Here is a 26,244-nt window from a genome sequence, read left to right as displayed (position 1 = left end):
TACTAGGTCAATCCGATTGTGACAAACTTCGTAGGGGCAACAATGGCAAAATGGAGTACCACCATTAAGGTCGAGAACATCACAACCAGACCAATCCCCATCAGAAGAGGAATCTTTCGGGGAGATGCTCTGAGCCCACTGTGTTTCGGTCTAGCACTCAACCCGCTATCCACCATGCTTAACAGCAGCAAGTATGGATATAAGCTCAAAGAAGGAAGAAAGAACCTGTACACCCCTCACCCACTTGGTATACATGGATGACATCAAGCTCTATGTGGCAACCGAGAAGCAACTCCAGCAACTACTCCAGATCACTGAAGAATTCAGCAAGGACATCAGGATGGAATTTCTAGACAAATGCAAGACACATCACTGCACCAGGGAAAATTAGTTGGCCGAAACTACCAGCTGCTCACTGGTAAAGAGATCGAAGCTATGACAGAAGGAGAGAACTAAAAATACCTATGGATGATGCAGGCTCAGCAGTTAGAGCCCAAGAAGTGCCTGACCGAAAAATATCACCAGACTCAGAAGCCTGCCGAAAGCAAAACTGAACGGAAGAAACACAGTTAAAGCCATAAACAGACACCTATGCAGCTGTTTGTTTCTTTTTTGGTTTTTAGGAGCATTAGCAACTAAGGCCATATTGCTCCGGGATATGCGGTGGTCATTCTCTGAACCTTTCCGCATCCTCCGTATTTGGTGGTGACGGGCTCAAACCCCTGTCTAATCAAGAAGCGTGTGCTATGCACTGCTGCTCCTTCCCTCCTGGCTACGGAGGCACCTACCTATGCAGCTCCAGTAACATACTCCTTTGGGGTCATAGATTGGACTTACACTGAGCTAGAGGATATCATACGAAAGACAAGAACAATGATAACCAAGAGCTGCCAACACCACCCAAAGTCAGCAGTGGAGAGACTAACAATAGCTTGGAAAGAGGGAGGAAGGGGCCTGATGGAGCAACAGAAAACAGCGATATTAACCTGAAGGACTACTTCAAGAATAACACAGCACCACTCCACAAGGCCATAAGGAAGATACCCAAGTGTTATACCCACTCAACCTAAGATAGAAGCCCCCTCCCGCCCAGGTGGCACAAGAAACGCAGCTAGAAAGACAGGCAAAGACAATCCATGGCAGATACCACAATGACCTCCATCAAAATCACATTGATAACATTGCTTCCAATGCATGGCTCACAAGCGGGACACTCTTCTCCGAGACTGAAGGATTCATCCTGGCCATCCAAGACCAGGTAATCAACACCAGAAACTATAGAAAATACATCGCAAAGGAGCCCGGAATGTCAGATGAGATGTCGATGATGCCACTTGGCCTCAGAAATGATCCAATACATCACAGGGGGATGCAAGGTGATCACCCAGACTGAGTACACTTGTAGACAGGACTACGTAGCCAGGATAATACATCAGAAGCTAGTGAGGAAATATAAGCTGACCAAAGAAAGTATACCATACTAAAAGTACGAACCCAAGGCAGTACTAGAGACCCCAACCCACAAGCTGTACTGGGACCACGGCATAATAATGGACAAGACCATTCCACACAACAGACCAGACATAACCCTTGTGGACAAGATGGAAAAGGCTAACTACCTGATTGACATAGCTATGCCCAACACTAGCAATGTCCAGAAAACCCATGAGGAAAAAATTAGGAAGTACACGAACCTGAGATATAAGGTCAAGGAGATGTGGCATATGCAAGAAGTAATGACCATCCCGATCATCGTGTCAACCACTGGTATGATGCCAAAGACCCTACATAGCATTTTAGCAGCAATAAGTCTCCCAGAGAATAGTCAGAGTTCCTTGACCGACACTAACACCAGATATTACAGCCACCCTGTGTACTTGGTAGCAGTACCCGTCACAGAGTGGAATCACCCAATCAGGCAGAAATAATAATAATAATAATAATTGAAGGATACTTCCAGAAACACACAGCAGACCATAAAGAAGATAGACAAGCAGTATACCCCACTCAACCTAAGCGAGGAGTATCCCCTCCCCCCAACCAGGAAGCACAAACGAAGCTAGAAAGATGGGCAGAGAAGACACTCCATGACAGACACTACAATGATCTCCATCAAAGTCACAGATAAAATTGCTTCCAATGCTTGGCTCACGAGCGGGACGCTCTTCCTTCGAGACTGAAGGTTTCATGCTCGCCATCCAAGACCAGGTAATCAAAACCAGGAACTATAGAAAATACATCAGCAAGGAGTCCAGATTGTTTGATGAGACATGTTGACGGTGCCATCTGCCCTCAACGATCCAACATCACTGCGGGATGCAAGGTGATCACCCAGACTGAGTAAACTCATAGACATGACCAGGTAGCCAGGATAATATATCAGAAGTTAGCAAGGAAATACCAGTTGATCGAAGAAAGTGTACTGTACTACAAGTATGAACCCCAGGCAGTACTAGAGACCCCAACCCACACGCTGTACTGGGACCATGCCATAATAATGGATAGGACAATCCCGCACAATAGAACGGACATAACCCTTGTGGACAAAAAGGAAAAGGTTAGTTATCTGATTGACATAGCGGTACCCAACACTGGCAACCTGCAGAAAACCCATGGGGAAAAAATCAGGAAGTACACAAACCTAAGACAGGAGATCAAAGAGATGTGGCATATTCAACAAGATTATCGTGTCAACCACAGGTATGGTGCCAAAGACCCTACATAATAGCCTAGCAGCAATAGGTCTGCCAGCCAGCAGCTACAAGGAACTGCAGAAAGTGACAATCCTGAATACCTGTAGGATAGTCAGAGAGTTCCTCGACCAATAGTAACACCAGACACAACAACCACCAACCTGTGTACTTGGTAGCAATACCCATTACGAGGTGGAACCGCCAATCAGGGAGAAATAATAATAATTATAAAGGGGCATGATGGCCCAGTGGTTATGACAGGGGACTACTAGCCTGATGGACCTGGGTTTGAATCCTGCCTTGGCGGAAGCGAATGCAGCTCCATCAATAATGCTGGGAGTCTGGTATAATAATAATAATTAAATCAGAATAATAATAATAATTAAATTATTAGTAATAAAAATTTAATAAATAAATAAACATCGCAAAAGTTGCTCCAAGGGACCTACCTACTCCAAGGTCGGAGTGGTGGCTAAGGCAGATTGTGGTGCTGTCTGGCATCACTCCCAAGAACTACCACTGGACATAAGCCAAAGCTAAACAGGTCCACCTCCATAGATGGATGATGTCGCAGAGAAATATTAATCATACTGCATTGAGTGTGGTGCAGGATAAAGTCACTCACATTCAGGCCTTAGGCAGAGGGATCAGTTCGAAAAATCAGACAGAAAAGTTGGAAACAGTCTCCCAAGGAAGGCAGTGGAGCAAGTGGCGCTGCCCCCCCCCCCCGTGTGGCTACCACAAGAGAAGGGCAAGACCATCCAGCCTCACCAACTGGAAGTGCTGCCTGCACAACAGCATTAGTGACCACCCAGGAAGGAAGAAAAAGCAACACATGAAGTGGAGCATCAAAATGAATACATACATCAAGCAAGCATACTACGAAATAACGAAGCTGTAGACCGATATGACAACTTACAGGGCGAGACTACATACCAAGTGGCTGGAACGATTCCCGAATATTCAGGTCACTGAACAGCGAAGCAGAGAAGGACCATCGTCACAAAACAATCTTGGAAAAAATAAAGCAGGATGTGGGTGATCAACTACAAAGGATAAAGAATACAGAACCAGAGGAGGAGGAAGAAAAAACCACCACCGAACCAGAGGAGGAAGAGCAAGAAGAAATACAACCCATAGCAGCTGAAATGGAAAGAGACAAGGTCATGATATCCAGAATAGAGGACAAGTGGAATAAGGCCCTAACAGAATTTGAAGAAATGGACCCCACAAAGACTCACATGATACCGAAGCAGTGGCCGAATAGACCCTTGTGGAGAGTCACAGGCCACCTCAATCAAAAAATAACACCACATTACCTGGAGGCCATCCACACAGCCGTGTATTGTGCTGCCATACCAGCCACTAGGATTAATGGAAAAGAAACGAGAGACCAGCAGCAGAAGAACTGAAAACAGAATTCGAAGAAATGGACCCCACAAAGACTCACATGATACCGAAGCAGTGGCCGAATAGACCCTTGTGGAGAGTCACAGGCCACCTCAATCAAAAAATAACACCACATTACCTGGAGGCCATTCACACAGCCGTGTATTGTGCTGCCATACCAGCCACTAGGATTAATGGAAAAGAAACGAGAGACCAGCAGCAGAAGAACTGAAAACAGAAGGAACCGCCAGTTTGGGAAAGAAAACTTCAGCAGAAGGTATCTGTAAATGGATAAGTATTTTTAATTTTTACCGTATTCTTTGTTATTTAACAAAGAATACGGTACAAATTCCATATAACAAAGTACATTGTGTTTTATAGAGGTATTAAATAGGTGTACTAGCGTTCTTTAGCTTCTTATTTTGAATTTAACCAGCAATTTTTGGAAGTAACGACTCCCGGTGTTGATGCCAATACTGTTTAACTAGTCGCCATATTGTAGTCTATAAGAAATAGCTTAACGTATATATATCTCAAACTGATAGTAAGGTAAAAAGTATAACTAGATAGCATAATATGAAGCATTGTATTAGGAATCTGTTAGCTTATAATAGTATTATCAATTAATCAAAAATAATATTAATCTTATTAAAATTCATTGTTAATTAAATTGTATTTAAACAGAAATCATGACCCAGACTAGAGCTGCGAAGCACAGATAACAAACTAGTGAGAGTGCTGTGACTTGGGGGGGGGGGGAGTGATTCTCCAACGCATCACAGTCTCAAAAAATGTGCGAAATGTGAAATGTTTGCCGACCTTTCTAAAACAGGACATGATCTAGCCAAGGAGGATGCCTTTGTGTGAGCTAGGTGTCTAGAGTGTCAAGAAATTAGGCACCAACTCAGCATTCTGATGGGTGTCTATGAGAGCTTGAGTGTAGGGTAAATGCCCTCGAAGAAATTAATATGAGGGGCCCATCAAGCTCTCAGCTGCCGAGCTCAACGACAGAACACACTCCTGTGCACCAGGAAAAACAGAGGCAATCTCCAAGGCAGAATGTGCTGGTCCCAAAGGAACTAGTTATTGTTGGTGACTATTGTCAGGGAGACGGGGAATATACTATGCAAGAAGGATTGCACATGTGGAACAGGACCAGACTATGTCTGCCAGGGGCAAAAGTTGATGACGTTGTAGAGCAGATATCATTTAAGGGCACAAAAGGTGATATTGTTGTACACGTTGGAACTAATGACATTAAGAGTAAGAGAGCTACAGATTTACTCAACAAGTATAGGTCAATGTTGAAAAAAAGTCGCAAGTTAGGTTGAATGTGAAAGTGTCTGCAATTCTGCCCAGACACGATAAGAGGGAGCATATGATGACAGCCTTGTCGATCATTTTGGCCCTGGAGAGATTGTGCGAGGCTCAATGGGTAGAATTTTTTTCAGCCTGGTCTGTGCTTGTTGACAGGAGAGAGTGCTTTTACAGGGATGAGGTGCACTTAAATAGAAAGGGTGCAAGAATATTTGCTGATGCTCTCAAGCCAGTGTTAGGTAGGTTGGAAAACTGCTGGAGTGGGGGGGATACACAGACTAAAAGGTTAACAGTGACTGCAGGTAGAGGCAAAAGTGATTCTTGCACTGCTTGTATTGGAATGAACAGCAGCCTGAAAAGCAAGGTAACGGAGATTTCCAGGACTGCTAGGAGTCATAGTGGAACAAGTAAATACATGGGCTGTGTTATGGTGGCTAGGAGAAGGAACAGGTGCATGTACACCAATGCAAGGAGTATAGTTAATAAATTTGATGAGCTTGAAGTGCTAGTCAAAACATCAAAGGCAGATATTGTTGGGATATCAGAGACGTGGTGTCACACATATATAGGCAGTGCAGAGTTGAAATTTGGGGAGTACAATGTGTAATGGAAGGATAGACAGGACAGGAAGGAAGGAGGGAGGGAGGAGTTATGCTGTTAGTTAAGAAACATATAAAATCTAAGGAAGTGCATCCAGTTGAAGTTGGTAGACAATGCAGTGTTGAGTGTTTGTTGTGAAATAAGCACTGGGAAAGGAAAATTGAGAGTAGGTGTGTGTTACAGGCCTAATGAATATGATGAGTATAATGAGCAATTGTGCAGAGAAATAGAGTGGGCCAGTAAATCAGAATGTCTAATAATGGGGGATTTTAACTTTCCAGATATTGACTGGAACTTGTGGTTTGGTCACTCGCACACTAGCAACACTTTTGTGGATTTAATGAATGACTGTTTTCTACAGCAACATGTTCAAGAGGCAACAAGAGGGAGCAATACTCTTGATCTGATTATCATATCAGCAGTGATTATTCATGCATTAAGAATTTGCAGATAAAAGAACCACTGGGTGACAGTGATCACAATGTACTGATGTGGGAATTGCTTAAAGGTGTAACTACCATCAAGGCTAAAGGGAAGGGCTTTTGATTTTGTAAAGGTGACTACAGAGGTCTCAGCCAGTTTTTAAATTCTGTACAGTGGAATAAACTGATGATGTTACCAACATTGAATTCTAAATTGGAAGCCTTCAGGGACTTAATTTTGGAGGCTAATAGGCTTTTCATTCCAACTAAGAAATACTGTTCAAGGTTTAGGCCTAAATGGATGTGAGATGAATTGATGAAGCTCATGGCAGAGAAGAAGCATGTATGGGATGCATATAAATTATCAGGTGACACAGAAGCCTATGGCAGATATAAATTAGTCTGTAATCAAGTCACAAAGGTTAGGCAGGCAAAAGCAGATTACGAGAAATCCTTGGGAAAGGATGCAAAGAAAAACAGCAAAGAGTTCTTTACTTATGTAAATTTTAGAAGGAAAGGGATGAATCAGATTGGACCACTTAACATAAGATGGGTTGACTACTGATGATCATGCTCAGGTAGCTGATAAACTGAATGAGTATTTTGCATCTATATTCACACATGAGGAATCATTCAGTGAGGGGAGTGCCAGAACTATATCAAACTCTAACAGTGAGTTAAGTGATTTTGTAATAACTGAGAGCAAAGTGGAGGAGAAATTGTTGAAGTTAAACATAAAAAAGGCACCTGGGGCGGACGGGATCTATCCAGTTATATTAAAGGAAGCAGCAAACCCTTAGCCATAATTATGAGAGCTTCCCTGGATTCAGGGGAGGTCCCCATGGACTGGGTGTGCAAATGTAACACCAATTCACAAAGGGGGGGGGGGTTCAAAATGTGTCACAAGTAACTACAGACCTGTTAGTTTATCTTGTGTTCTGGGGAAAATAATGGAATCACTGGTTAAAGAAGCATTGCAGGATCATCTAAACAAGGCTACAGTAATAGTTAAGACACAGCATGGGTTTGGTAAAGGGAGGTCTTGTCTGACAAATTTGATTGGATACTATGATGTGGTCACAAAGGAACTGAATCCCAAAAATAATTTTGATATCATATACTTTGATTTCAGAGAAACTCTTAAACAGTATCAACAGTTTTCCTGAACAGCAGTCTTGCACATGGAAGACTGCTGTACAAACTGCAGAGGTATGGCATTAAGGGTAAGTTTCTACAATGGATAAAGGGATGGTTGAGTGGGAGACGACAGAGTGGTAATCAATGGATACTGCTCTTCGTGGACAAATGTCATTAGTGGAGTTCCCCAGGGTTCGGTGTTGGGCTCATTGTTGTTTTATATATTTATCAATGATATTGATGAAGGCCTATCAGGTTTAATGTCCAAGTTTTTAGCATTAGCATAGGCACATAATGCAAGAAAGCTAGCAGGATATGCCTCAGCCAAAAAAAAAAAAAAAGCCCTTATTTCACCCATCCACTCTCTCCAAATGTTTGTCAAGTTCTGCCTTGAATCTATTTAAGCTATCAACTTCTACAACGACAGATGGAAGTTTGTTCCGGCAATCGACCACAAGCTGGCTAAAGGCAAACTTCCGTACATCTATCCTAGAACTGTCTTTTCTTAAGTTGAATTTATGCCGTCTCAGGCGATTATTCTGAGATTTCCAGATGATACAAAGGTTGGCAGGGTTGTTAACAACAGTAAAGACAGTATGCTACTCCAAATGGATCTAGATAAGTTGGCAAAATGGGCTGAGAAGTGGCAAATATATGCAAAGTATATGATTTCTCAATGTTAAACTGAGAAATGAAAAGTACTGCATATGGGTAGCAATAACCGAAGAGAAATGTACCAACTGTGTGGTACTACAGTCAGGGAAGTGGAAAGCGAAAAAGAACTGGGGTGCAGTGAAATATGAAGTTCGGTGAGCAGTGCAGAAGGACTGCCATGGCAGGACATGGAGGCTTGTGAATGATATATAGGAATTTTGCTAGCAGGAACAGGGAGGTGATTATCCGGTTATACAAGGCAATGGTCAGGCCACACCTAATGTACTGTGTACAGGTCTAGAGGCCTAATTTTAGGAAGGATGAAGAGTTGCTAGAATGAGTACAAAGAAGGACAGCAAGATTGGTGAGGGGAACAGAGGGCTGCTCTTACGAAGAAAGGCTTAAGTTCTGTAAATCGCAGCATCTGGAGAACAGGCACCTGTGAGATGATCTGATTGAGGTGTATAAGGTCTTGAATGGGTTGAGCAAGCTGAATGCTGATGGGATTCTTCCTATTGCTCAGACTAAGAACCTGAGGGGGGCACAGTTTCAAATTGAGGAAAGATAGTTGTAGAATAGATGTGCAGAAATTTGCCTTTAGCCAGTGGGTAGTTAATTGGTGGAACAGGCTTCCATCTTTTGTTGTGGAAGCTAATAGCCTAAATAAATTTAAGGCTGAGCTGGATAGGCATTTGGAAAGAATGGAAGGTTGAAATGGGAGGGTTTTTTTTTGGCTGATGCTGCTTAAGCTTGCTTTGCTGCATCGTATGTCTCTACTAATGCTAATGAGACTACGCCCATAAAAAGAGAGCTCCCAGAGGAAAATAAACAACCGAATCTTCGATGAGGACCAAAGAGACTTCTACAGAAGTCAAGGAGAAGATGGGAAAGAAGGGAATGGACTACCCAAGCAGAAGACGATTGAGGAATTCTGGGGAAACATATGGAGCAGGGAAGTAAGACGTAACAGCCAAGCCCCCTGGAGAGAACTAGACTGTAAGAAACCCAAAGACATACAAGAAATGAGAGGGTGAGAAATTCGGAAAGAAGTAAAACAGATGATCAAGAACTGTTGTTATTTGGTTTTTAGGAGCATTAGCAACTAAGGCCATATTGCTCCGGGATATGCAGTGGTCATTCCCTGACCTTTCCGCATCCTCCGTATTTGGTGGTGACAGGCTCGAATCCCGGTCTAATCAAGAAGCGTGTGCTACGCACTGCTGCCCCTTCCCACCTGGCTACGGAGGCGCCTTCGATCAAGAACTCTCATAACTGGTGAACTCCAGGAATAGATAATGTCCACAACTATTGGAACAAGAAGCTCACTTGCACACACAGCACCTGGCAGAGCAGTTCACCCGAATGATAAGGCACTCAGAGACAATTCCGAAGTTTCTCACTCAAGGAATCATATATCTGAAGCCTGAAGAAGAAGATACAAGAAACCCGGCAAAATATAAGGCAATCATCTGCCTCTGAACAATGTACAAGATCCTGACCAGCTGCATAACCAGGAAGATATCAGACCAATTGGAGAGTCAGAACATAATGGCTGAACAGCAGAAAGGATGCAAGGAGCAATTATCCATAGATGCCGCAGTTATGGAGCAAGCCTGCAAGAAGTGCCGTAACCTGTACACCGCCTACATCGGTCACCACAAGGCCTTTGACTCCGTGATTTATAGCTGGCTAATAGAGGCACTGAACATCTACAAAGTCAATCCGATAGCGGCAAACTTCCTAGGAGAAACAATGGCAAAATTAAGTACCACCAATAAGGTCAAAAACGTCACAATCAGGAGAGGAATCTTTCAGGAAGATGGCCTGAGCACATTGTGGTTATGACTAGCACTTAACCCGGTATTCACCATACTCAACAGTAGTAAATATGTATATAACCTCAAAGAAGGAAGCAAGAACCTGTACACTCTCACCCACCTGATGTACATGGATGACATCAAGCTCTACGTGGAAACCAAGCAGCAGCTTCAGCAACTACTCCAGATCACTGAAGAATTCAGCAATGATATTAGGATGGAATTTGGTCTAGATAAATGCGAGACCTATGGATTGCACCAGGGAAAATGATAAGCTGCAGACTGGTAGAGATCAAAGCCACAGCAGAGGGCTTGGATTTCTTTACATGGGGATGATGCAGGCTCAGCAATTACAGCACATGGAAATTAAGGCCTGCCTGACTGAAAAATAACATCAGAGACTCAGAAGCCTGCTGAAAGCAAAGTTGCATGGAGGGAACACAGTTAAAGCCATAAACACCTATGTGGTCCCAGTGCTAACATACTCCTTCGGGTTCAGAGAATGGACTAACACCAAGCTGGAGGATGTCATGAAAAAGACAAGGACAACGATGACCAAGAGCCGCCAACACCACCCGAAATCATCTGTGGAGAGACTGACAACTGTCCGGAAAGGAAGAGGAAGGGGCCTGATAGACCTCATTGAGCAACAGAAGACAGCGATTCCTAATCTGAAGGAGTCCAGAAACACCCAGCAGGCCATAAGGAAGATATACAAGCGGTATACCCCACTCAACCTAAGCGAGGCATCCCCTCCCAACCAATAGCACAAACGAAGCTAGAAAGATGGGCAGAGAAGACACTCCATGGCAGACACTACAGTGATCTCCATCAAGATCACATACATAAATTGCTTCCAATGCATGGCTCACGAGCGGGATGCTCTTTCCCGAGACTGAAGGATTCATGCTCGCATTCCAATCAACACCAAGAACTATAGAAAATACATCGCCAAGGAGCCCGGAGTGTCCAATGACACATGTTGATGATGCCACCTGGTGTCAGAAACAATCCAACACACCGCGGGATTCAAGGTGATCACCCAGACTTGGCAAAGAAATACCAGTTGATTGAAGAAGGTGTACCATATTACAAGTACAAATCCCATGCAGTACTAGAGACTCAAACCCACAAGCTGTACTGGGACCATGCCATAATAACGGATAGGACAATCCCGCACAACAGACCGGACATAACCTTTATGAACAAGAAGGATAAGGCTACCTATCTGATTGACATAGTACTCAACACTGGCAACCTGCAGAAAACCTCATGGGGAAAAAAATCAGGAAGTACAGGAACCTAAGACAGGAGATCAAAGAGATATGGCAAGAAGTAACAACCATCTTGATTATCGTGTCAACCACAGTTATGGTGCCAAAGACCCTACATAATGGCCTAGCAGCAATAGGTCTCCCAGCAAACACCTACAAGGAACTCCAGAAAGTGGCAATCCTGAACACCTGTAGGATAGTGAGAGAGTTCCTCGATCAACAGTAACACCAGACATAACAACAACCACCCTGTGTACTTGGTAGCAATACCTGTCATGAGGTGGAACCCCCAATCAGGAAGAAATAATATGAGCAATAATAATAATAATAATAATACCGAAACACTACAATAACAGGATGAACAATGAAAACATTAGCATTAGAATTAGTAGAGGCATATGATGCAAGAAAGAAAGATTATGCAGCATCAGCCAAAAAAAAAAACAAAACAAAAAAACATTCCATTTCACCCCCCCATTCATTCCAAATGCCTGTCCAGCTGAGTCTGAAATCTATTTAGGCTATCGACTTCCACAACAGAAGATGGAAGTCTGTTCCACTAATCTAACTACCTGCTGGCTAAAGGCAAATTTCTGCACATCTATTCTACAACTGTCTTTCCTCAATTTTAATCTGTGCCCCCTCAGATTCTTAATCTGAGCAAGACGAAGAATCCCAACAGCATTCAACTTGCTCAACCAAATTAAGGCCTTATACACCTCAATCAGATCACTTCGCAGGTGCCTACTCTCTAGGCGCTGTAATTTGCAGAACTTAAGCCTTTCTTGGCAAGAGTTCCCCTTTGTTCTGTTCCCCTTCTTTATACTTGTTCTAGCAACTCTACATCCTTCCTAAAATAAGGCCTCCAGACCTGTACACAGTACTCAAGGTGTGGCCTGACCATTGCCTTGTGTAATGGGATAATCCCCTTCCTGTCCCTGCTAGCAAAATTCCTATATATCATTGACAAGACTCCATGACCTGCCCTGGCAGTCCCTCGGCACTGATCAGCAAACTTCATATTTGACTGCACAATTAAACCCAGTCTTTTTCACTTTCCACTCCCTGAGTGTAGTGCCACACAGTTGGCACATTTCTCTTTGACTGTTGCTACCCATATGCATATTACTGTCTTCACTGTAAAGCTCTCAGTTAACAATGCTGCCGACCTTTGTATCATCTGCAAACTGGGACATTAAACCTGATATACCTTTTTTATATATTTATCACTGATAAATATACAAAAAAACAATGGGCCCAACACCGAACCCTGAGGAACTCTACTAATAATATTTGTCCATGAAGAGCAGTGTCCACTGATTACCACTCTGTCTTCTCTCACTCAACCATTCCTTTATCCATTGTAGCAACTTACCCTTAATGCCATACCTCTCCAATTTGTACAGCAGTCTTCCATGTGAAACAGTATCAAAAGCTTTCCTGAAATCCAGGTTTATGGTATCAAAATTATTTTTGGCATTCAGTTCCTTTGTGACCACATCATAGCATCCAATGAAATTGGTCAGACAAGACCTTCCTCTAACAAACCCATGCTGTGTCTTAACTGTTACTGCTGTCTTTTCTAGATAATCCTGCAATGCTTCTTTAACCAGTGATTCCATTATTTTCCCTGGAACACAAGTTAAACTAACAGGTCTATAGTTACCTGTGTCACCTTTTGAACCCCTCTTTGTGAATTGGTGATACATTTGCACACCTCCAGTCCATGGGGACCTCCCATGAGTCCAAGGAAGTTCTCATAATTATTGCTAAGGATTTGCTTACTCGCCTTAATATAACTGGATAGATCCTGTCCACCCCAGGTGCCTTCCTTATGTTTAACTTCAACAATTTCTCCTCCACTTTGCACTCAGTTATTAGAAATAATAATAACGGACAGGATCACTCCCTGTTAGAGTTTGCTAAAGTTCTGGCACTCTCCTCATTGAACAATTTCCCATATTTGAATATAGATGCAAAATACTGATTCAGTTTATCAGCTACCTGAGCATGATCATCAATAGTCAACCCATCTATGTTAAGTGGACCAATCTGATTCATCCATTTCCTTCCCCGGCATGATATTAGAAGGAATGGGAAAAACAATGAGTAAAATTTCTTTTCTTAATTGAATCACTCCTTTTGCCACTCCTGAACGCTTTACTAGTTGCATGAGTCCGTTAGAAATCTTTTGTGAATGATTTAAATAAAATAAAATAAAAAATAAATATGCAATATATATATTGGGCAAAATACAGGAGCTGCAGTATTCTGAACTTGTAATAACTTAAATGCAAACAGACACGTGCTTATGAATATTAAATTCCAATGAATGATCTGTACACTACTCACAAAAATGGATTCGTAATTCGAAGATGATTTAGATCTGCCACAAAATCCCACACTGCACGTGGGGAATGTCGTCTAACAGTTGCAGTGTATTCCCGATGGGAGTAAAATGATGGTTTAGCAATAGTAAACAACAACAACACTATGACAACTGTACCAATGCAAATACCTCGTTTTCCAACTCGTTGAAGAACAGAAGATCGCATTATGAAGAACTCGGGAAATCAAACATAATAATAATTTGATAATCGATCGAATACTACATTAGCATGAAATAACAGTACTACCAATAATAACTGAAAAAAAAAAAAAAAAAAAACAACAACAACTGTTACTTGAAATTTATATTTCTTTCACTACCCAATCATTCATAATTGTTGAAGCATTCCCATGATACCCTTCGTTAGTTACATGGAGATACTAAAATAACGGAATTAAAATATTAACTTCAGCCTTATTTTAAAAAGGAAACCTTCCACTATTTGAATTGTACAGGTATTTTTTAAATATATACAAAAAACTGTATCTGTGATTTTTAATATAACATGGTTGTATTATCTCATTCCACAGCTGCATCACGATTTAAACCTACTGTAACGTCATTGCAGTGGGCGTGGCAAATGGCTGTTACGACGGAGGTTGCATGATATTGCCGTGAGCTTTGATTTTTACCGAGAGTATAGACTTAGGCTAGGCGCTAAGTGAAATTGCAAAGTTAGTGTGTAGCGATGAAACTCGCTAACCTTTAAAACTGTTTTTGCTCTTGTTGCCTGGGCTACAGGAGTGCGTTGCTTTTGACAAGACATGGAAGAGAAATTTACACCAGTGATGTTGGTGACAGCGAATGTGGGATCCATCTTTGAGGACGTAAGTAGGCTCATGATATCTGATTTCCGTGTTTGATATTCAATTTTCATTAGATTCAGAGACTAAAGAATATGTTTATAACTTTTTTGGTTAATTCGTTCTGGAACATAGTCATCGTTCAACTCGGATATTCTGAGTTTTACTTGCATGCCAGCCATGTAAGAAAATGAAGAAAAACTTGGTACTTCGGACGTTAAGATCTTTATTTCCATCCATCTGACGGATGAATAGAACTCGGTACAGTCAATCGATCTTCAGCTAGAAAATACATTAACTTTTTAATTAAGGCTTAGAACAGAAACTAATTTATAAAAAATAAAATGCCCAATATAAATGTGGAAAGAGTTTAGTTATCACAGTTCAAAAAATTTGTTATTTTTCATTATCTCAAAGGAGGTTAATAATTGAAATATGCAAATTAATAAGAGATATTTACTGAAAGTCATCGTTAAAGTTTAACTGATTATTAGAATCGTGTTGATATATTGTTTAATGGACTTCATCCGTGAATTTGAAGTTTGTAAAAAAGATCTGCCTGGTGTTCCTTATGAGGAAACTGCTTCCATAGCCACGTGAATTTGGGCTTCCTCTGTTTTGAAGAATCTCGATTCGGGCCTTTCGTTGATGGGAGGGAACTCATTTTTGCCTTGTGAAGAAATGCACCCTTTTGGGGACACCCTTTTTACAATCCTATACATTTCCTGGCAGTAATATAAACATCTCGATTCCTTCAAAAAGTTTTGTAACATGGTCGCAAAAAAAGGTCTACAAGTAATACAGATTTCTGCATCTGGAAGAAATAGCACTGTGAAAGATCAGTGATATGTATATTTGCAACAGCTAGTTCTCTGAGCAGTATAGACAAGCTGCTAGAACAACTCATTGGAGTTGCATTTATTTGCCCTTGTTTGCTAAGTTCTAATAAACAGTACTTTGCAAACAGCAACAAATAAATAAAATATATTGCTCATTTTCCCATTTTATATTTTCCCATTTCCCATAAAATACCTCCACACAGTATTCTAAGTGGCTATGCCACTTAGAATACTGTGTGGAGGTATTTTATGAAGGAAATAGAGATCTGATGGAAAGGATGCAGAGTAGACAAAAAAACTAGTTCAGGGCACAAGAGGATATTCTTACCAAGAAGGACTGGAATTCTGTAAATTGCAGCACCTGCATGGCAACCTAATTGAAGTGCTTAATGTTAAAAGGGTTGTTGTTTTGTGTTAGCCTGTAGAATCCCACTACTGGGCAAAGGCCTCTCCCAGCTTTCTCCATTCTTCTTCTTGGTTCAATGCCAGTCTTGTCCATGTGGGGCCCATAAGGGATGTTAACTCATCTCTTCACCTGGTTTTCTGCTGTCTTCCTCTATTTCTTTTTCCTTCTCTTGGAAGCCAAACAGTTGTGAGCTTATCTCTAAAAGATAAGCTCAAAAGGGTTAAGTAAACTAAATGCTGATATCTTTACTTTTACTAGAGATCATACACAGAAAGAGCCATAAATTTAAATTGAAAGTAGATAATTCTTGCAGAAGAGAAAGTGTGGAAATTTGCTTTCAGCAAGATAGTTATTGATTGTCGGAATAAATTTCTACCTAGTGTTGTGGTGGGTATTTGCAATAAATTTAAAAAATTGCACAAATTATTAAAAGGAACGAACAAATGAAATAGATAAAACTTATTTTCTGTTCTGGCTGATGCTGTATAAGCTCTGCTTCCATGCATTTGCTAATAGTAATAGATGTTTATGTGTGTATTTATTAATTTCAATGTAAGTGAATTCAATTGTTCGTATTTTCATTCACTGATGAAGAATGACAAAGAGGGATTGAAACAAGTGATCCCTTCTTTTGTATTCTACTATTTTTTTAATTTTGTATTATATGAAAGTTATATAATACAGTGATTATACGTAAGTTATCTAATGTAGTATTATTCCTTGCAGTCAAAAAAGAGCTTTTGGTATGCTATAGGAAATCTTTGAGGCTTTGCTTTTAAAATCAATTTCCCAATCTTCGTTCAGAACATTTTTTGCCATCTTAGGTTGACATAAAGTGGATTGTAATTTCTAATTGGATTAATGCTTGCACCTTTATGATGGTGGGACTGTTAGCAATTCTGGGTATAACTCCCATGCACAAGCACACTGTGGGTGACCATCCAGTTGTGAACGAACGTAAGCAGGGGTCGAAGTGTGGCATCTACACCACATGGAGTAATGCTGCCCCTCTGTGTTACCAGGCAATACTAAGTGGTAGATGACTCTCATCAACTGGTGCAATACCACCACTTTGCTTATTGGAGGCTTGAAGTGGTGGAACCCATGTTTAGTCTCCAGAATTAAGTTCCGGTCAACCCTTCCCCATCTCTTCCATCATGCAGTATGACTGACGACTTTTGACGTTATGATGGACATCACGGCGAGATTGAATCTTCCTTACATTTTGAGGGTACAGTTCTAAAACGTTGTACGCAGGCCAGCCACTAGTTAGTACACCAGACCGAACCTATTGATAACTCTTTAGGAGGCTTCGAGATCAGTTAGTGTGTAATCTTGCTACCTTTCCTCTGCCAGATGGTGACTGGAGGGAGTCCAAGTAGTGTGTATCCGGGGAGCATTGTTGAGGCCACGTTATGTCAAGGATCTGGGTATATTCTTACCATGTGTACACCTTATCCAAAAATGTCATTACTTCATACAGCATCCCCCCTGCCCCACTTTTTTCTTACTCTTGAATACACCATGAATTGTTAAACTAATAGAGTAAGCTTATCTGCAAAAAGATCTAAACCTCCCAAACACTTACTAGTTCATTTCACAAATATATGTGGTCTCAATTCTAATATCAATGATGTCCATTTCCACTTGCAGTCTGCCAAACCCCATATCCTTTTTATTATTATTAATATCAATTTATTTCTGAAGAAATGTCCCTTTACAGCTATGGAGCTAGAGGACATGGGTTACATACAGAGATAAAACATAAAATACAGACAAATGCATTGTATACAGAGACAGATACAATATACGGCCTTAAACAGCCACTGGCGAAGATACAAAAACATAAAGTTACAACAAATAAAAGTGCGTACGGATACATTGGAACGTGGAGAGTGCGGCATCACAGAGAGTCCACCTAGTGCACGACTAAGGCATACATGTCTGCAAGCATGGGAGATCTCTAGGTTCTGTCCTTGCATAGTTTCTCAGCGTCTATGGCTAATCAATTAAATATTTGGAAGGAGTTATGTGGAAACATGTTGTCCAGGGAGGACATGCCACGCAGCTTCGATCTGTATGGGGAGGTGTTGGACTGGCATCTTCTCCTGTCGGACAGTCTGGCGATGATATCCCATATATCAGGCGACCTCAGTTTTCCGGATAGAAGCTGAGAAAGGGTAAGAAGGTTAGCATTAGCACTAGCATTAGCATTAGCAGAGGCATATGATGCAAGAAAGCAAGCTTATTCAGCATCAGCCAAAAAAAAAAAAAAAAACCCACTCCCATTTCACCCCTCCGTTCATTCAAAATACCTGTCCAGTTGAGCTTTAAATTTGTTTAGGCTATCAACTTCAACAACAAGTGATGGAAGTCGGTTCCACCAACCAACCACCCGCTGGCCAAAGGCAAATTTCCGCACATCTATCCGACATCCGTCCTTCCTCAATTTGAATTTATGCCCTCTGAGGTGATTATTCTGAGAAAGATGAAGAATCCCATTGGCATTGAGCATGCTCAAACCATTCAAAGCCTTATACACCTCTATCAGATCACCTCGCCGGTGCCTAGTCTCCAAACTCTGTAATTTGCAAAACTTAAGCCTTTCTTCGTAAGAGCAACCCTTTGTTCCATTTACTAATCTTGTTGCCCTTCTCTGTACCCGTTCCAGCAGCTCTACATCCTTCTTGAAATGAGGCCTCCAGACCTGTATACAGTACTCAAGATGTGGCCTAACCATTGCCTTATACAAGGGAATAATCACCTCCTTATCCCTGCTAGAAAAATTCCTGTATATCATTGACAAGACACCATGAGCTACTCTTGCAGCTCGTCTGCACTGCTCAGAGAACTTCATATCTGCCTGCACAATTACCCCCAGGTCCTTTTCATTCTCCACCACTGTCAGTGTAGTACCGCAGAGTTGATACGTTGCTCTGGGGTTACTGTTTCCCATATGCAGCACTTTACATTTGTCGATGTTAAACCTCATTTGCCACCTCTCAGCCCATCTGTTCAACCTTTCCAGATCCTGTTGCAGCAGCATAGCGTCAGTATTGTCCTTAACGACCCTGCCAACCTTTGTATCATCTGCAAACTTGGACATTAAACTTGATATCCCATCATCAATATCATTCATAAACACCGAAAACAACAACGGACCCAACACTGAACCTTGAGGAACTCCACTAATAACATTAGTCCACGTTGAGCAGTGTCCATTGATTACCACTCTCTGTCTTCTGCCACTCAACCATCCCCTTATCCATAGCAGCAATTTGCCTCCAATGCCACACTGCTCCAATTTGTGCAGCAGTCTTCCATGTGCAACAGTATCAAAAGCCTTTCTAAGATCCAAATATATAATATCAAAGTTATTCCCTGCATCCAGTTCTTTTGTGACTGCATCATAGTATCCAATCAAATTGGTCAGGCAAGACCTGCCCTTAACAAAACCATGCTGCGTCTGAGCTATAACTGAATTCTTGTCTAGATGATCCTGCAGTGCTTCTTTAACCAGTGCCTCCATTAATTTACCTGGAACAGAAGTTAAACTAACAGGTCTATAATTACTTGTGTCAGCCTTTGATCCTCCTTTGTGAATTGGGGTTACATTTGCACATCTCCAGTCTATGGGTACCTCCCCTGAGTCCAAAGAAGCTCTCATAATTATGGCTAGGGGTTTGCATACTTCCATTGCTGCCTCCTTTAATATAACTGGATAGATCCCATCCACCCCAGGTGCCTTTTTTATGTTTATCCTCAACAATCTCTCCTCCACTTTCCTCTCAGTTATTACAAAATCATCCAGCTCACTGCCAATGTTTACTTTACCTGCATCATTCTCCTTCCTGAATAACTCCTCATGCGTGAATGTAGATGCAAAATACTCGTTTAGATTGTTAGCCACCTGAGCAGGATCCTCAACTGTTGAACCATCAATATCCAGTGGACCAATCTGATTCATCCCTTTCCTTTTCGAGTTCAAGTATGTAAAGAACTCTTTTCTGTTTTTCTTTGCATCCTTTGCCAAGGATTTTTCATAGTCTGCCTTTGCCTGCCTAATCTCCTTTGTGACTTGGTTACAGACCAACTTATATCTATCATAGGCTTCCATGTCACCCATTAATTTGTGTGTATCCCATGCATTTTTCTTCTCTGCCACATGTCTCATTAGTTCATCTGACAACCATTTAGGCCTAAACCTTGAACAATATTTCTTAGTTGGTATGTAAAGCCTGGTAGCCTCCAAGATTAGTTCCTTGAATGCTTCCCATTTTGAGTTTGCTGTTGGTAACATCATCAGTTGGTCCCACTGTATAGAATTTAAATACTGTCTCAGACCATCATAGTCGCCTTTACGAAAACAAAAACCCTTCCCTTTACCTCTGATGGTAGTTACCTCCTTGAGTAAATCCCACTTCAACACACTGTGATCACTGCCACCTAGTGGTTCATTTATCTGCAGGTTCTTAATGCATGAAGAATCACTACTGATAATCAGATCAAGAGTATTGCTCCCTCTTGTTGCCTCACGAACATGCTGATGTAGAAAACAATCATCCAATAAATCCACAAAAGCCTTGCTAGTGTGCGAGTGACCAACCCACAAATTCCAGTCAATATCTGGGAAATTAAAGTCCCCCATTATAAGACTCTCTGATTTACTGGCCCACTCTATTTCCCTGTACAATATCTTATTATACTCATCAGAGTCATTAGGCCTATAGCACACTCCTACTCTCAATTTTGATTTCCCTATGCTTATGTCACACCAAACTGACTCGACACTGCCCTGTCCATCGATGTCGACTGGCTTCACTTCCTTGGACTTTATGTGTTTCTTAATTAATAGCATAACCCCTCCTCCCCTCCTGTCCTGTCTATCCTTTCTATACACATTGTATTCCCCAAATTCCAGTTCCGCATTACTTATATCTGTGTGACACCACGTCTCTGATATCCCAACAATATCTGCCTTTGATGTTTTGAGCAATACCTCAAATTCATCAAATTTATTTACCAAACTCCTAGCATTGGTGTACACGCAGGTATACATGCACCTGTTTCTATTCTTAGCTACCCTAACATAACCCATGTGTTTACTTGTACCGCAATGACTACCAGCAGTCTCTGAAATATCCTGCATCTTGTTTTTCTGACTTCTGCTCATTTCAATAGAAGCAGTGCAAGAATCACTTCCACCTCTGCCACTGGCTACTGTTAATCTATTAGTCCTTGTATCCCCCCCAACTAGCAGTTTTCCGACCCACCTAACACTGCCTCGACAGCATCAGCAAAAATTCTTGCACCCTTTCTATTTAAGTGTATCCCATCCCTGTAGAAGCAATCTCTCCTGTTAACAAGTACAGTCCAGGCTGAAAAAAATTCTACCCCTTGAGCCTTGCACAATCCCTCCAGGGCCGAATTGATCGACAAGGCTCTCATCATATACTCCCTCCTATCGTGTCTGAGCAGAATTGCAGACACTTTCAAGTTCAACCCTAATTCACGGCTTTTTTTCAACAGTGACCTGTACTTGCTAAGTAATTCCGCCGGTCTCCTACTCTTAATATCATTAGTGCCAACGTGTACAACTATATCACCTTTTGTGCCCTTAAAAGATGATATCCGCTCTACAACGTCATCAACCTTTGCCCCTGGCAGACATACCCTGGTCCTATTCCACCTATCCTTTTACAAAGTATGTTCCCCGTTTCCCTGACAATAGAGTCACCAACAACTACTAGTTCCTGTGGGACCAGCGCATTCTGCCTAGGGGGCTGCTTCTGTATTGCCTGATGACCAAGTGCAAGCTCTGGCGTTGATGTGGGCAGCTGAGAGCTTGATGGGCCCCTCAATTTATTTCCTTCGAGGGCATCCACCCTGTCCTTCAAGCTCTCATAAAGGCCCATAACAATGCTGAGTTGTCGCCGGATTTCCTTGCACTCCTTACATCGTGCACACACAAAGACATCCCCCTTGGCAGTATCATGTCCCGTACCCGACTGCTCCGCAAACATCAAGCAAACAGTGCATTTTAATAGACTGTGATTCAGAGGGCATCTGCCCCCCTCAGTTCTCCCCTGAACCACAGCACTCCCATTAGCTTGAGCCTTTTGCTTTGCTGCTCTGGTCAGAGTCATGATTCCGATTTAATTCAATAAAATTCAAAACAAAAATTAAATCCTTAAGTTATATCCCAAAACAGTTATGTTATATATATTTTTTTTTCGGTATCTAGTGTTTTCTACGAGTTCCCTTTATACAACTTCCGTATCACGTGCACCACTATAGTTATGTATTAATTATTTGTTACGATTAAGTCGTTATATATATATATATATATATATAGAGTTAAAAGTACAATTTAATTGACAATAAAGTTTATCAAGATTAATAGATTTACTGATTAATTGACAATATTATATTATGCACTATACGACACTAAGCTTATGCTATCGTGTAAAAATGGCGGGAATTCACGAACGGTATTTCTACGGACTCGTAAGTATTGATTAGCTTCCAAATCTCGCTATCTCAATTTAGAATAAACTAAGGATCCTGAATAGGTCTATAATGTACTTATAGAAGATAATTTGATATAACAGTTGGTTAATAAATCGACTAAATTTGGTTAAAAAAAATTTGGTTTGTGACACGTGGATTTGATACCGTTACCGATACTGAGTAAAATCTACAAAATCTCTGTCTAAGTTAAACTTTAAACTAAGTATCGTAACTAGGAATATAAAGCTACTTCAGAAAATAAGTTAATATGACAATTTAAACTAATAAAGCAGAAAATAAATCAGGAAAAACTTCTCTGTTTGAAGAGCTTTAAGGAGCAATGCCCGCACAGGCTAACCTCGCACCCAGACTCCTAGAGGTTCCTAGAGATGATGACATACCTCCAAGGAAGCGCATTAAGATTGGTGACCAGAACAGATTTTGAGATTGTAGGTGTTAGCCTGGCAACCCTATTTAGCCATTTCAAGATCCAGAATTCCAGGGAGAGGAACCTGGCTTGGTATGATGAGGGTGCTGAGGACCATATAGTCGAGGCATATAATGGAATTGGGAAAATGCAATGAAGAATGTATTTGACGATAAGGTCCGGGTTATGGAAGTTGGAGATCTCTCGTTTAACTGCCCATAAAGCCGAATATGTTTTCGTTCGAGTGGCATTAAAGTGAGGCAAGAAGGTGAGGTCTTTGTCCCAGATGATACCCAAATCTTTATGTTGGGTGACTTTTTTAACTGGAGAGTTCGCTATAATGATGTTCACATCGTTGGTATTTTTCTTCTTGGTGATAGAGAGTTGTGCAGTTTTCTCTTTATTAATGGAGAGCCCAATCACATGAAGGTAGTTTTCCAGTTCATGTAGCTGTCGGTTGGAGCTCACAGTAATAGACTGGGGGCATTTTGTGATGATGTAGAACTTAATATCATCTGCGTAGGTGGTAAAATTAGTACGGTTTGATAGGAAGGGTTCTGAAGAAGGCGGCAGAGAGAACGCCCTCTGGAGCAGAGAATGTGGTGATTATGGTTTTGATTTCTGATCCATAGGGTCCTGGACTGAAGGAGTTTCCTAAGGAGAACTAGGATGTTGCCAGAGATTTTGAAGTAGTTGCACAGTATGGTACATAATGCATGGGTGGACAGATTGTCAAAGGCTGCCTTAATGTCGAAGAACACAATATCCAGTTGCTCTTTGTTGCTTAAGGTACTTTCAATTCTGAACAGTGTGTCCAAGAGGTTGGTGATCGTGGAACATCCAGTTAGTACACTATGGAGGTTTGTGGCCGAACATGTGATGGGTGAGAGCAGGAAGTATGGCTTTTTCCAAGATTTTGAGAAAAGTGCGTCCTATGGAAATTGGTCTGTAGTCATTAGGCGATTTTGGGTTAGACTTTTTTGGAACGGGAGAAACATAATATGTGTTCTAGATAGTAGGGTAAACTCCTGTTACGAGGATGGAATTGAATGCATCAAGCAAGAGGTCAGTGATATATACACTGCATAGTTTAATCATGAAAATAGGGAATCCATCCGGGCCAGTGGTAGACTTGTTGGGAAGACTGTTGATGACCTCAGTAAGGCGTTCCTTTGTGATGGCTATTTTATCCAGTGATGTCTGGTTAGCTGGTGGATTAACCCGAATAAAGGTGTTTGGGGCAGATAGGGGCTTAGTTGCGAGCGAGTTAGCCCATGCGAGGAAGATGTCAGTGGTCATGGGGGAGTGTTGGTTCTTGTTGGTGAAGATTTTTTTCCCAAGTTTCATTCTGTGTGCAATCCAGTTGTTCTGCGCTTTCCTCCGAATGTGTAGGAAGCGTGCCCGATGTTTTTTATAGAGTTGGTAGTCAGCTAGATCCTGCGTTCTTTGCCATTTCCTGTATAGTTTCTGTTTCATGATGAAGGCGAGTTTTGCGTCGCTGGTAAACCAGTTCTTGGTCCTGGGAGACAGGCGTACAGATTTGGAGGCCCCTCCACAGGCGATGTCTTTTAACAAGTTTGCTAAATTGGTAAGCGTTTGATCAGGATGGCTAGCAGCAATTTTTTTCCAGTCTGTAGCTTTTAGTCTTTGTAGGATTATTTGAGGTTGCATGTATTTTAATGAGAAGATCTTGAGTTGGGATTCTTTATGGTCATGTTGTTCAAGTTGTCGGGGAGAGCATAGGCTTTCACTATCAAAGGAAATTGGGAGGTGATCTGATGCAAACTTAAAAATCGGCATTGTGAGAGTGAGATGGTCAAGGTTATGGAATAAAAGGTCGAGGTTTTGATGTCTCCTGATAGAATCTCAGTTATTGGTTGATTAAACTACTGGTCATCTCAGTTGCCCAAATTATTTGCTATATGGTTCCTTTCGCCTCAAAGTTGTTACTTGTGCATATGTCTGTTCCGATATTTCCTGTCAGGGACTTGGTAATTTGGAATCTCCTCTTTTTGATCTTCTCCGGCTTAAAATCTCTCTACCTCATTGTGTCAAATTTATCTGTTGTCTCTACCGTTCTCCTGACTCCACTAATCACTTGGAGCTCTTCGACTTCCTCTCTTTGCAACTTGATTTTCTCCAGTCCAACTTTCCTAATAGTGAGGTAATTTTCCTTCATGATTTTAATATTCACGACTCCAGCTGGCTTCCGGTTTCTAGTCACGCTGACCCAGCTGGTCGAGATGCTGAGGGTTTTTTGCTAATGACCTTGCACAGATTGTTCATTTACTTGACAATCCTAACCATACAGCCAACATGCTTGATCGTATTCTCATAAACAACCCTTCTAGGTACACAGTTGAGGTGAATGGTCGTTTAGGCACCTCAGATCACAACTTGGTGATTGTCTCTTCTCCAATGGAGCCTTTATCTCATGGCTATTCCCAACCTCGTATTGTTTCGCATTACAAGAATGCAAAATGGGGCCCCGGGTGCCAAGCGAATCTTGAGGCCAAGCGATCTTCCCTGCGATTGCTACTGTGATTATATTAGAGAGATAAGCTTTTCACTTTGAGTTCACACGTTTTTTCTTCCGTTATTCAAATATATAATAAGAGTTCTCTTTCTTAAAGCAAAAGGAAGAAGTTGCAGAAAGGAAAATAACCTTTCTTAAGGTTCTCTTTCTCTGTGTACTAACCTTCTATTTTACTCGCTTGGTCACTTGGTGGCACTACTCCTGCCTCCCCGTGGCGGGGCTTGACCTGGGTGAAGAGCCATCACCCAGGACTAAAAGGAGTTGAAAATGGACCTAAAAACTAACAACACAAGATTGGAGAAAGTTAACTCCAATAAATGTGATGACTTACAGCAGAACATGTCTCAGGCTAAGAGAATGAAAATAAACAGTTCTCACCCTACTGTTCCTTTCTTTTTGGTGATACATTCCTTATCACCACAACCCATTGGGAAATTATCCCCTTTCTTAGTTCAGAAGACTATAGAGTCCATGGTTGGATCACCAAAAATAATAAAACGATTACAATCAGGTGATCTCTTAGTAGAAACCTCACTAAGTCATCAATCTGAGAAATTGCTAAAAATGAAAACTTTTGCAGGACTACCAGTTGAAGTTACCCCACATAATTCCCTGAATACATCGAAAGGTGTTATTACCGAATGGGACCTTTTGACTGTTTCAGAGGAAGAATTACTGGACGAGCTAACAGAACAACAAGTGATACATGTTAGGAGGATAATGATGAAGAAAGACGGAATTCTCATTCCAACCCGATCAGTAATTCTCACCTTTAACAATCAATTCTCTTCCCCAATCAGTTAAAGCAGGATATTTAAATTGCAAAATCCGGCCATATATACCTAATCCAATAAGGTGTTACAACTGTCAGCGATACGGACACTCTCAGGCGACATGTCGCAGTGATCCCATCTGTCCACTCTGTGGATCAAAAGACCACAATCAAGCAAACTGCACCTCTGCTACACCACTCTGTCCCAATTGTCACGAAAATCATCCTGCTTTTTCGAAGACATGCGAAATGTGGGTAT

The 26,244-nt window shown here is 41.4% G+C and overlaps 2 protein-coding genes across 3 annotated transcripts in view; one reads left to right on the top strand and one right to left on the bottom strand.

The window, feature by feature from the left end:
- The window catches only part of LOC150078222 (uncharacterized), a 36,616-nt gene extending 22,684 nt beyond the window's left edge, over positions 1-13,932 (bottom strand). Inside the window, exon 1 of the transcript XR_016547625.1 lies at positions 13,822-13,932. The gene's annotated coding sequence lies outside the window, so the exon portion shown is untranslated. The remainder of the gene's footprint in view (positions 1-13,821) is intronic.
- Positions 13,933-14,281: 349 nt separating this feature from the next.
- The window catches only part of 5PtaseI (inositol polyphosphate-5-phosphatase A), a 400,034-nt gene continuing 388,071 nt past the window's right edge, over positions 14,282-26,244 (top strand). For both annotated transcript variants that reach the window (XM_090385500.1, XM_090385499.1), the window contains exon 1: positions 14,282-14,519. In XM_090385500.1, coding sequence (XP_090241626.1) covers positions 14,457-14,519 — 63 coding nt within the window. In that variant the 5' untranslated portion in view covers positions 14,282-14,456. The remainder of the gene's footprint in view (positions 14,520-26,244) is intronic.

The sequence above is a fragment of the Mastigoproctus giganteus genome, chromosome 11 (genome assembly GCF_048544385.1).
Source record: "Mastigoproctus giganteus isolate SK-2022 chromosome 11, ASM4854438v1, whole genome shotgun sequence".
Classification (NCBI taxonomy): Eukaryota; Metazoa; Arthropoda; class Arachnida; order Uropygi; family Thelyphonidae; genus Mastigoproctus; species Mastigoproctus giganteus.
Note: the sequence above shows the minus strand (reverse complement) of the source record. Positions and strands in the feature narration are given on the sequence as shown.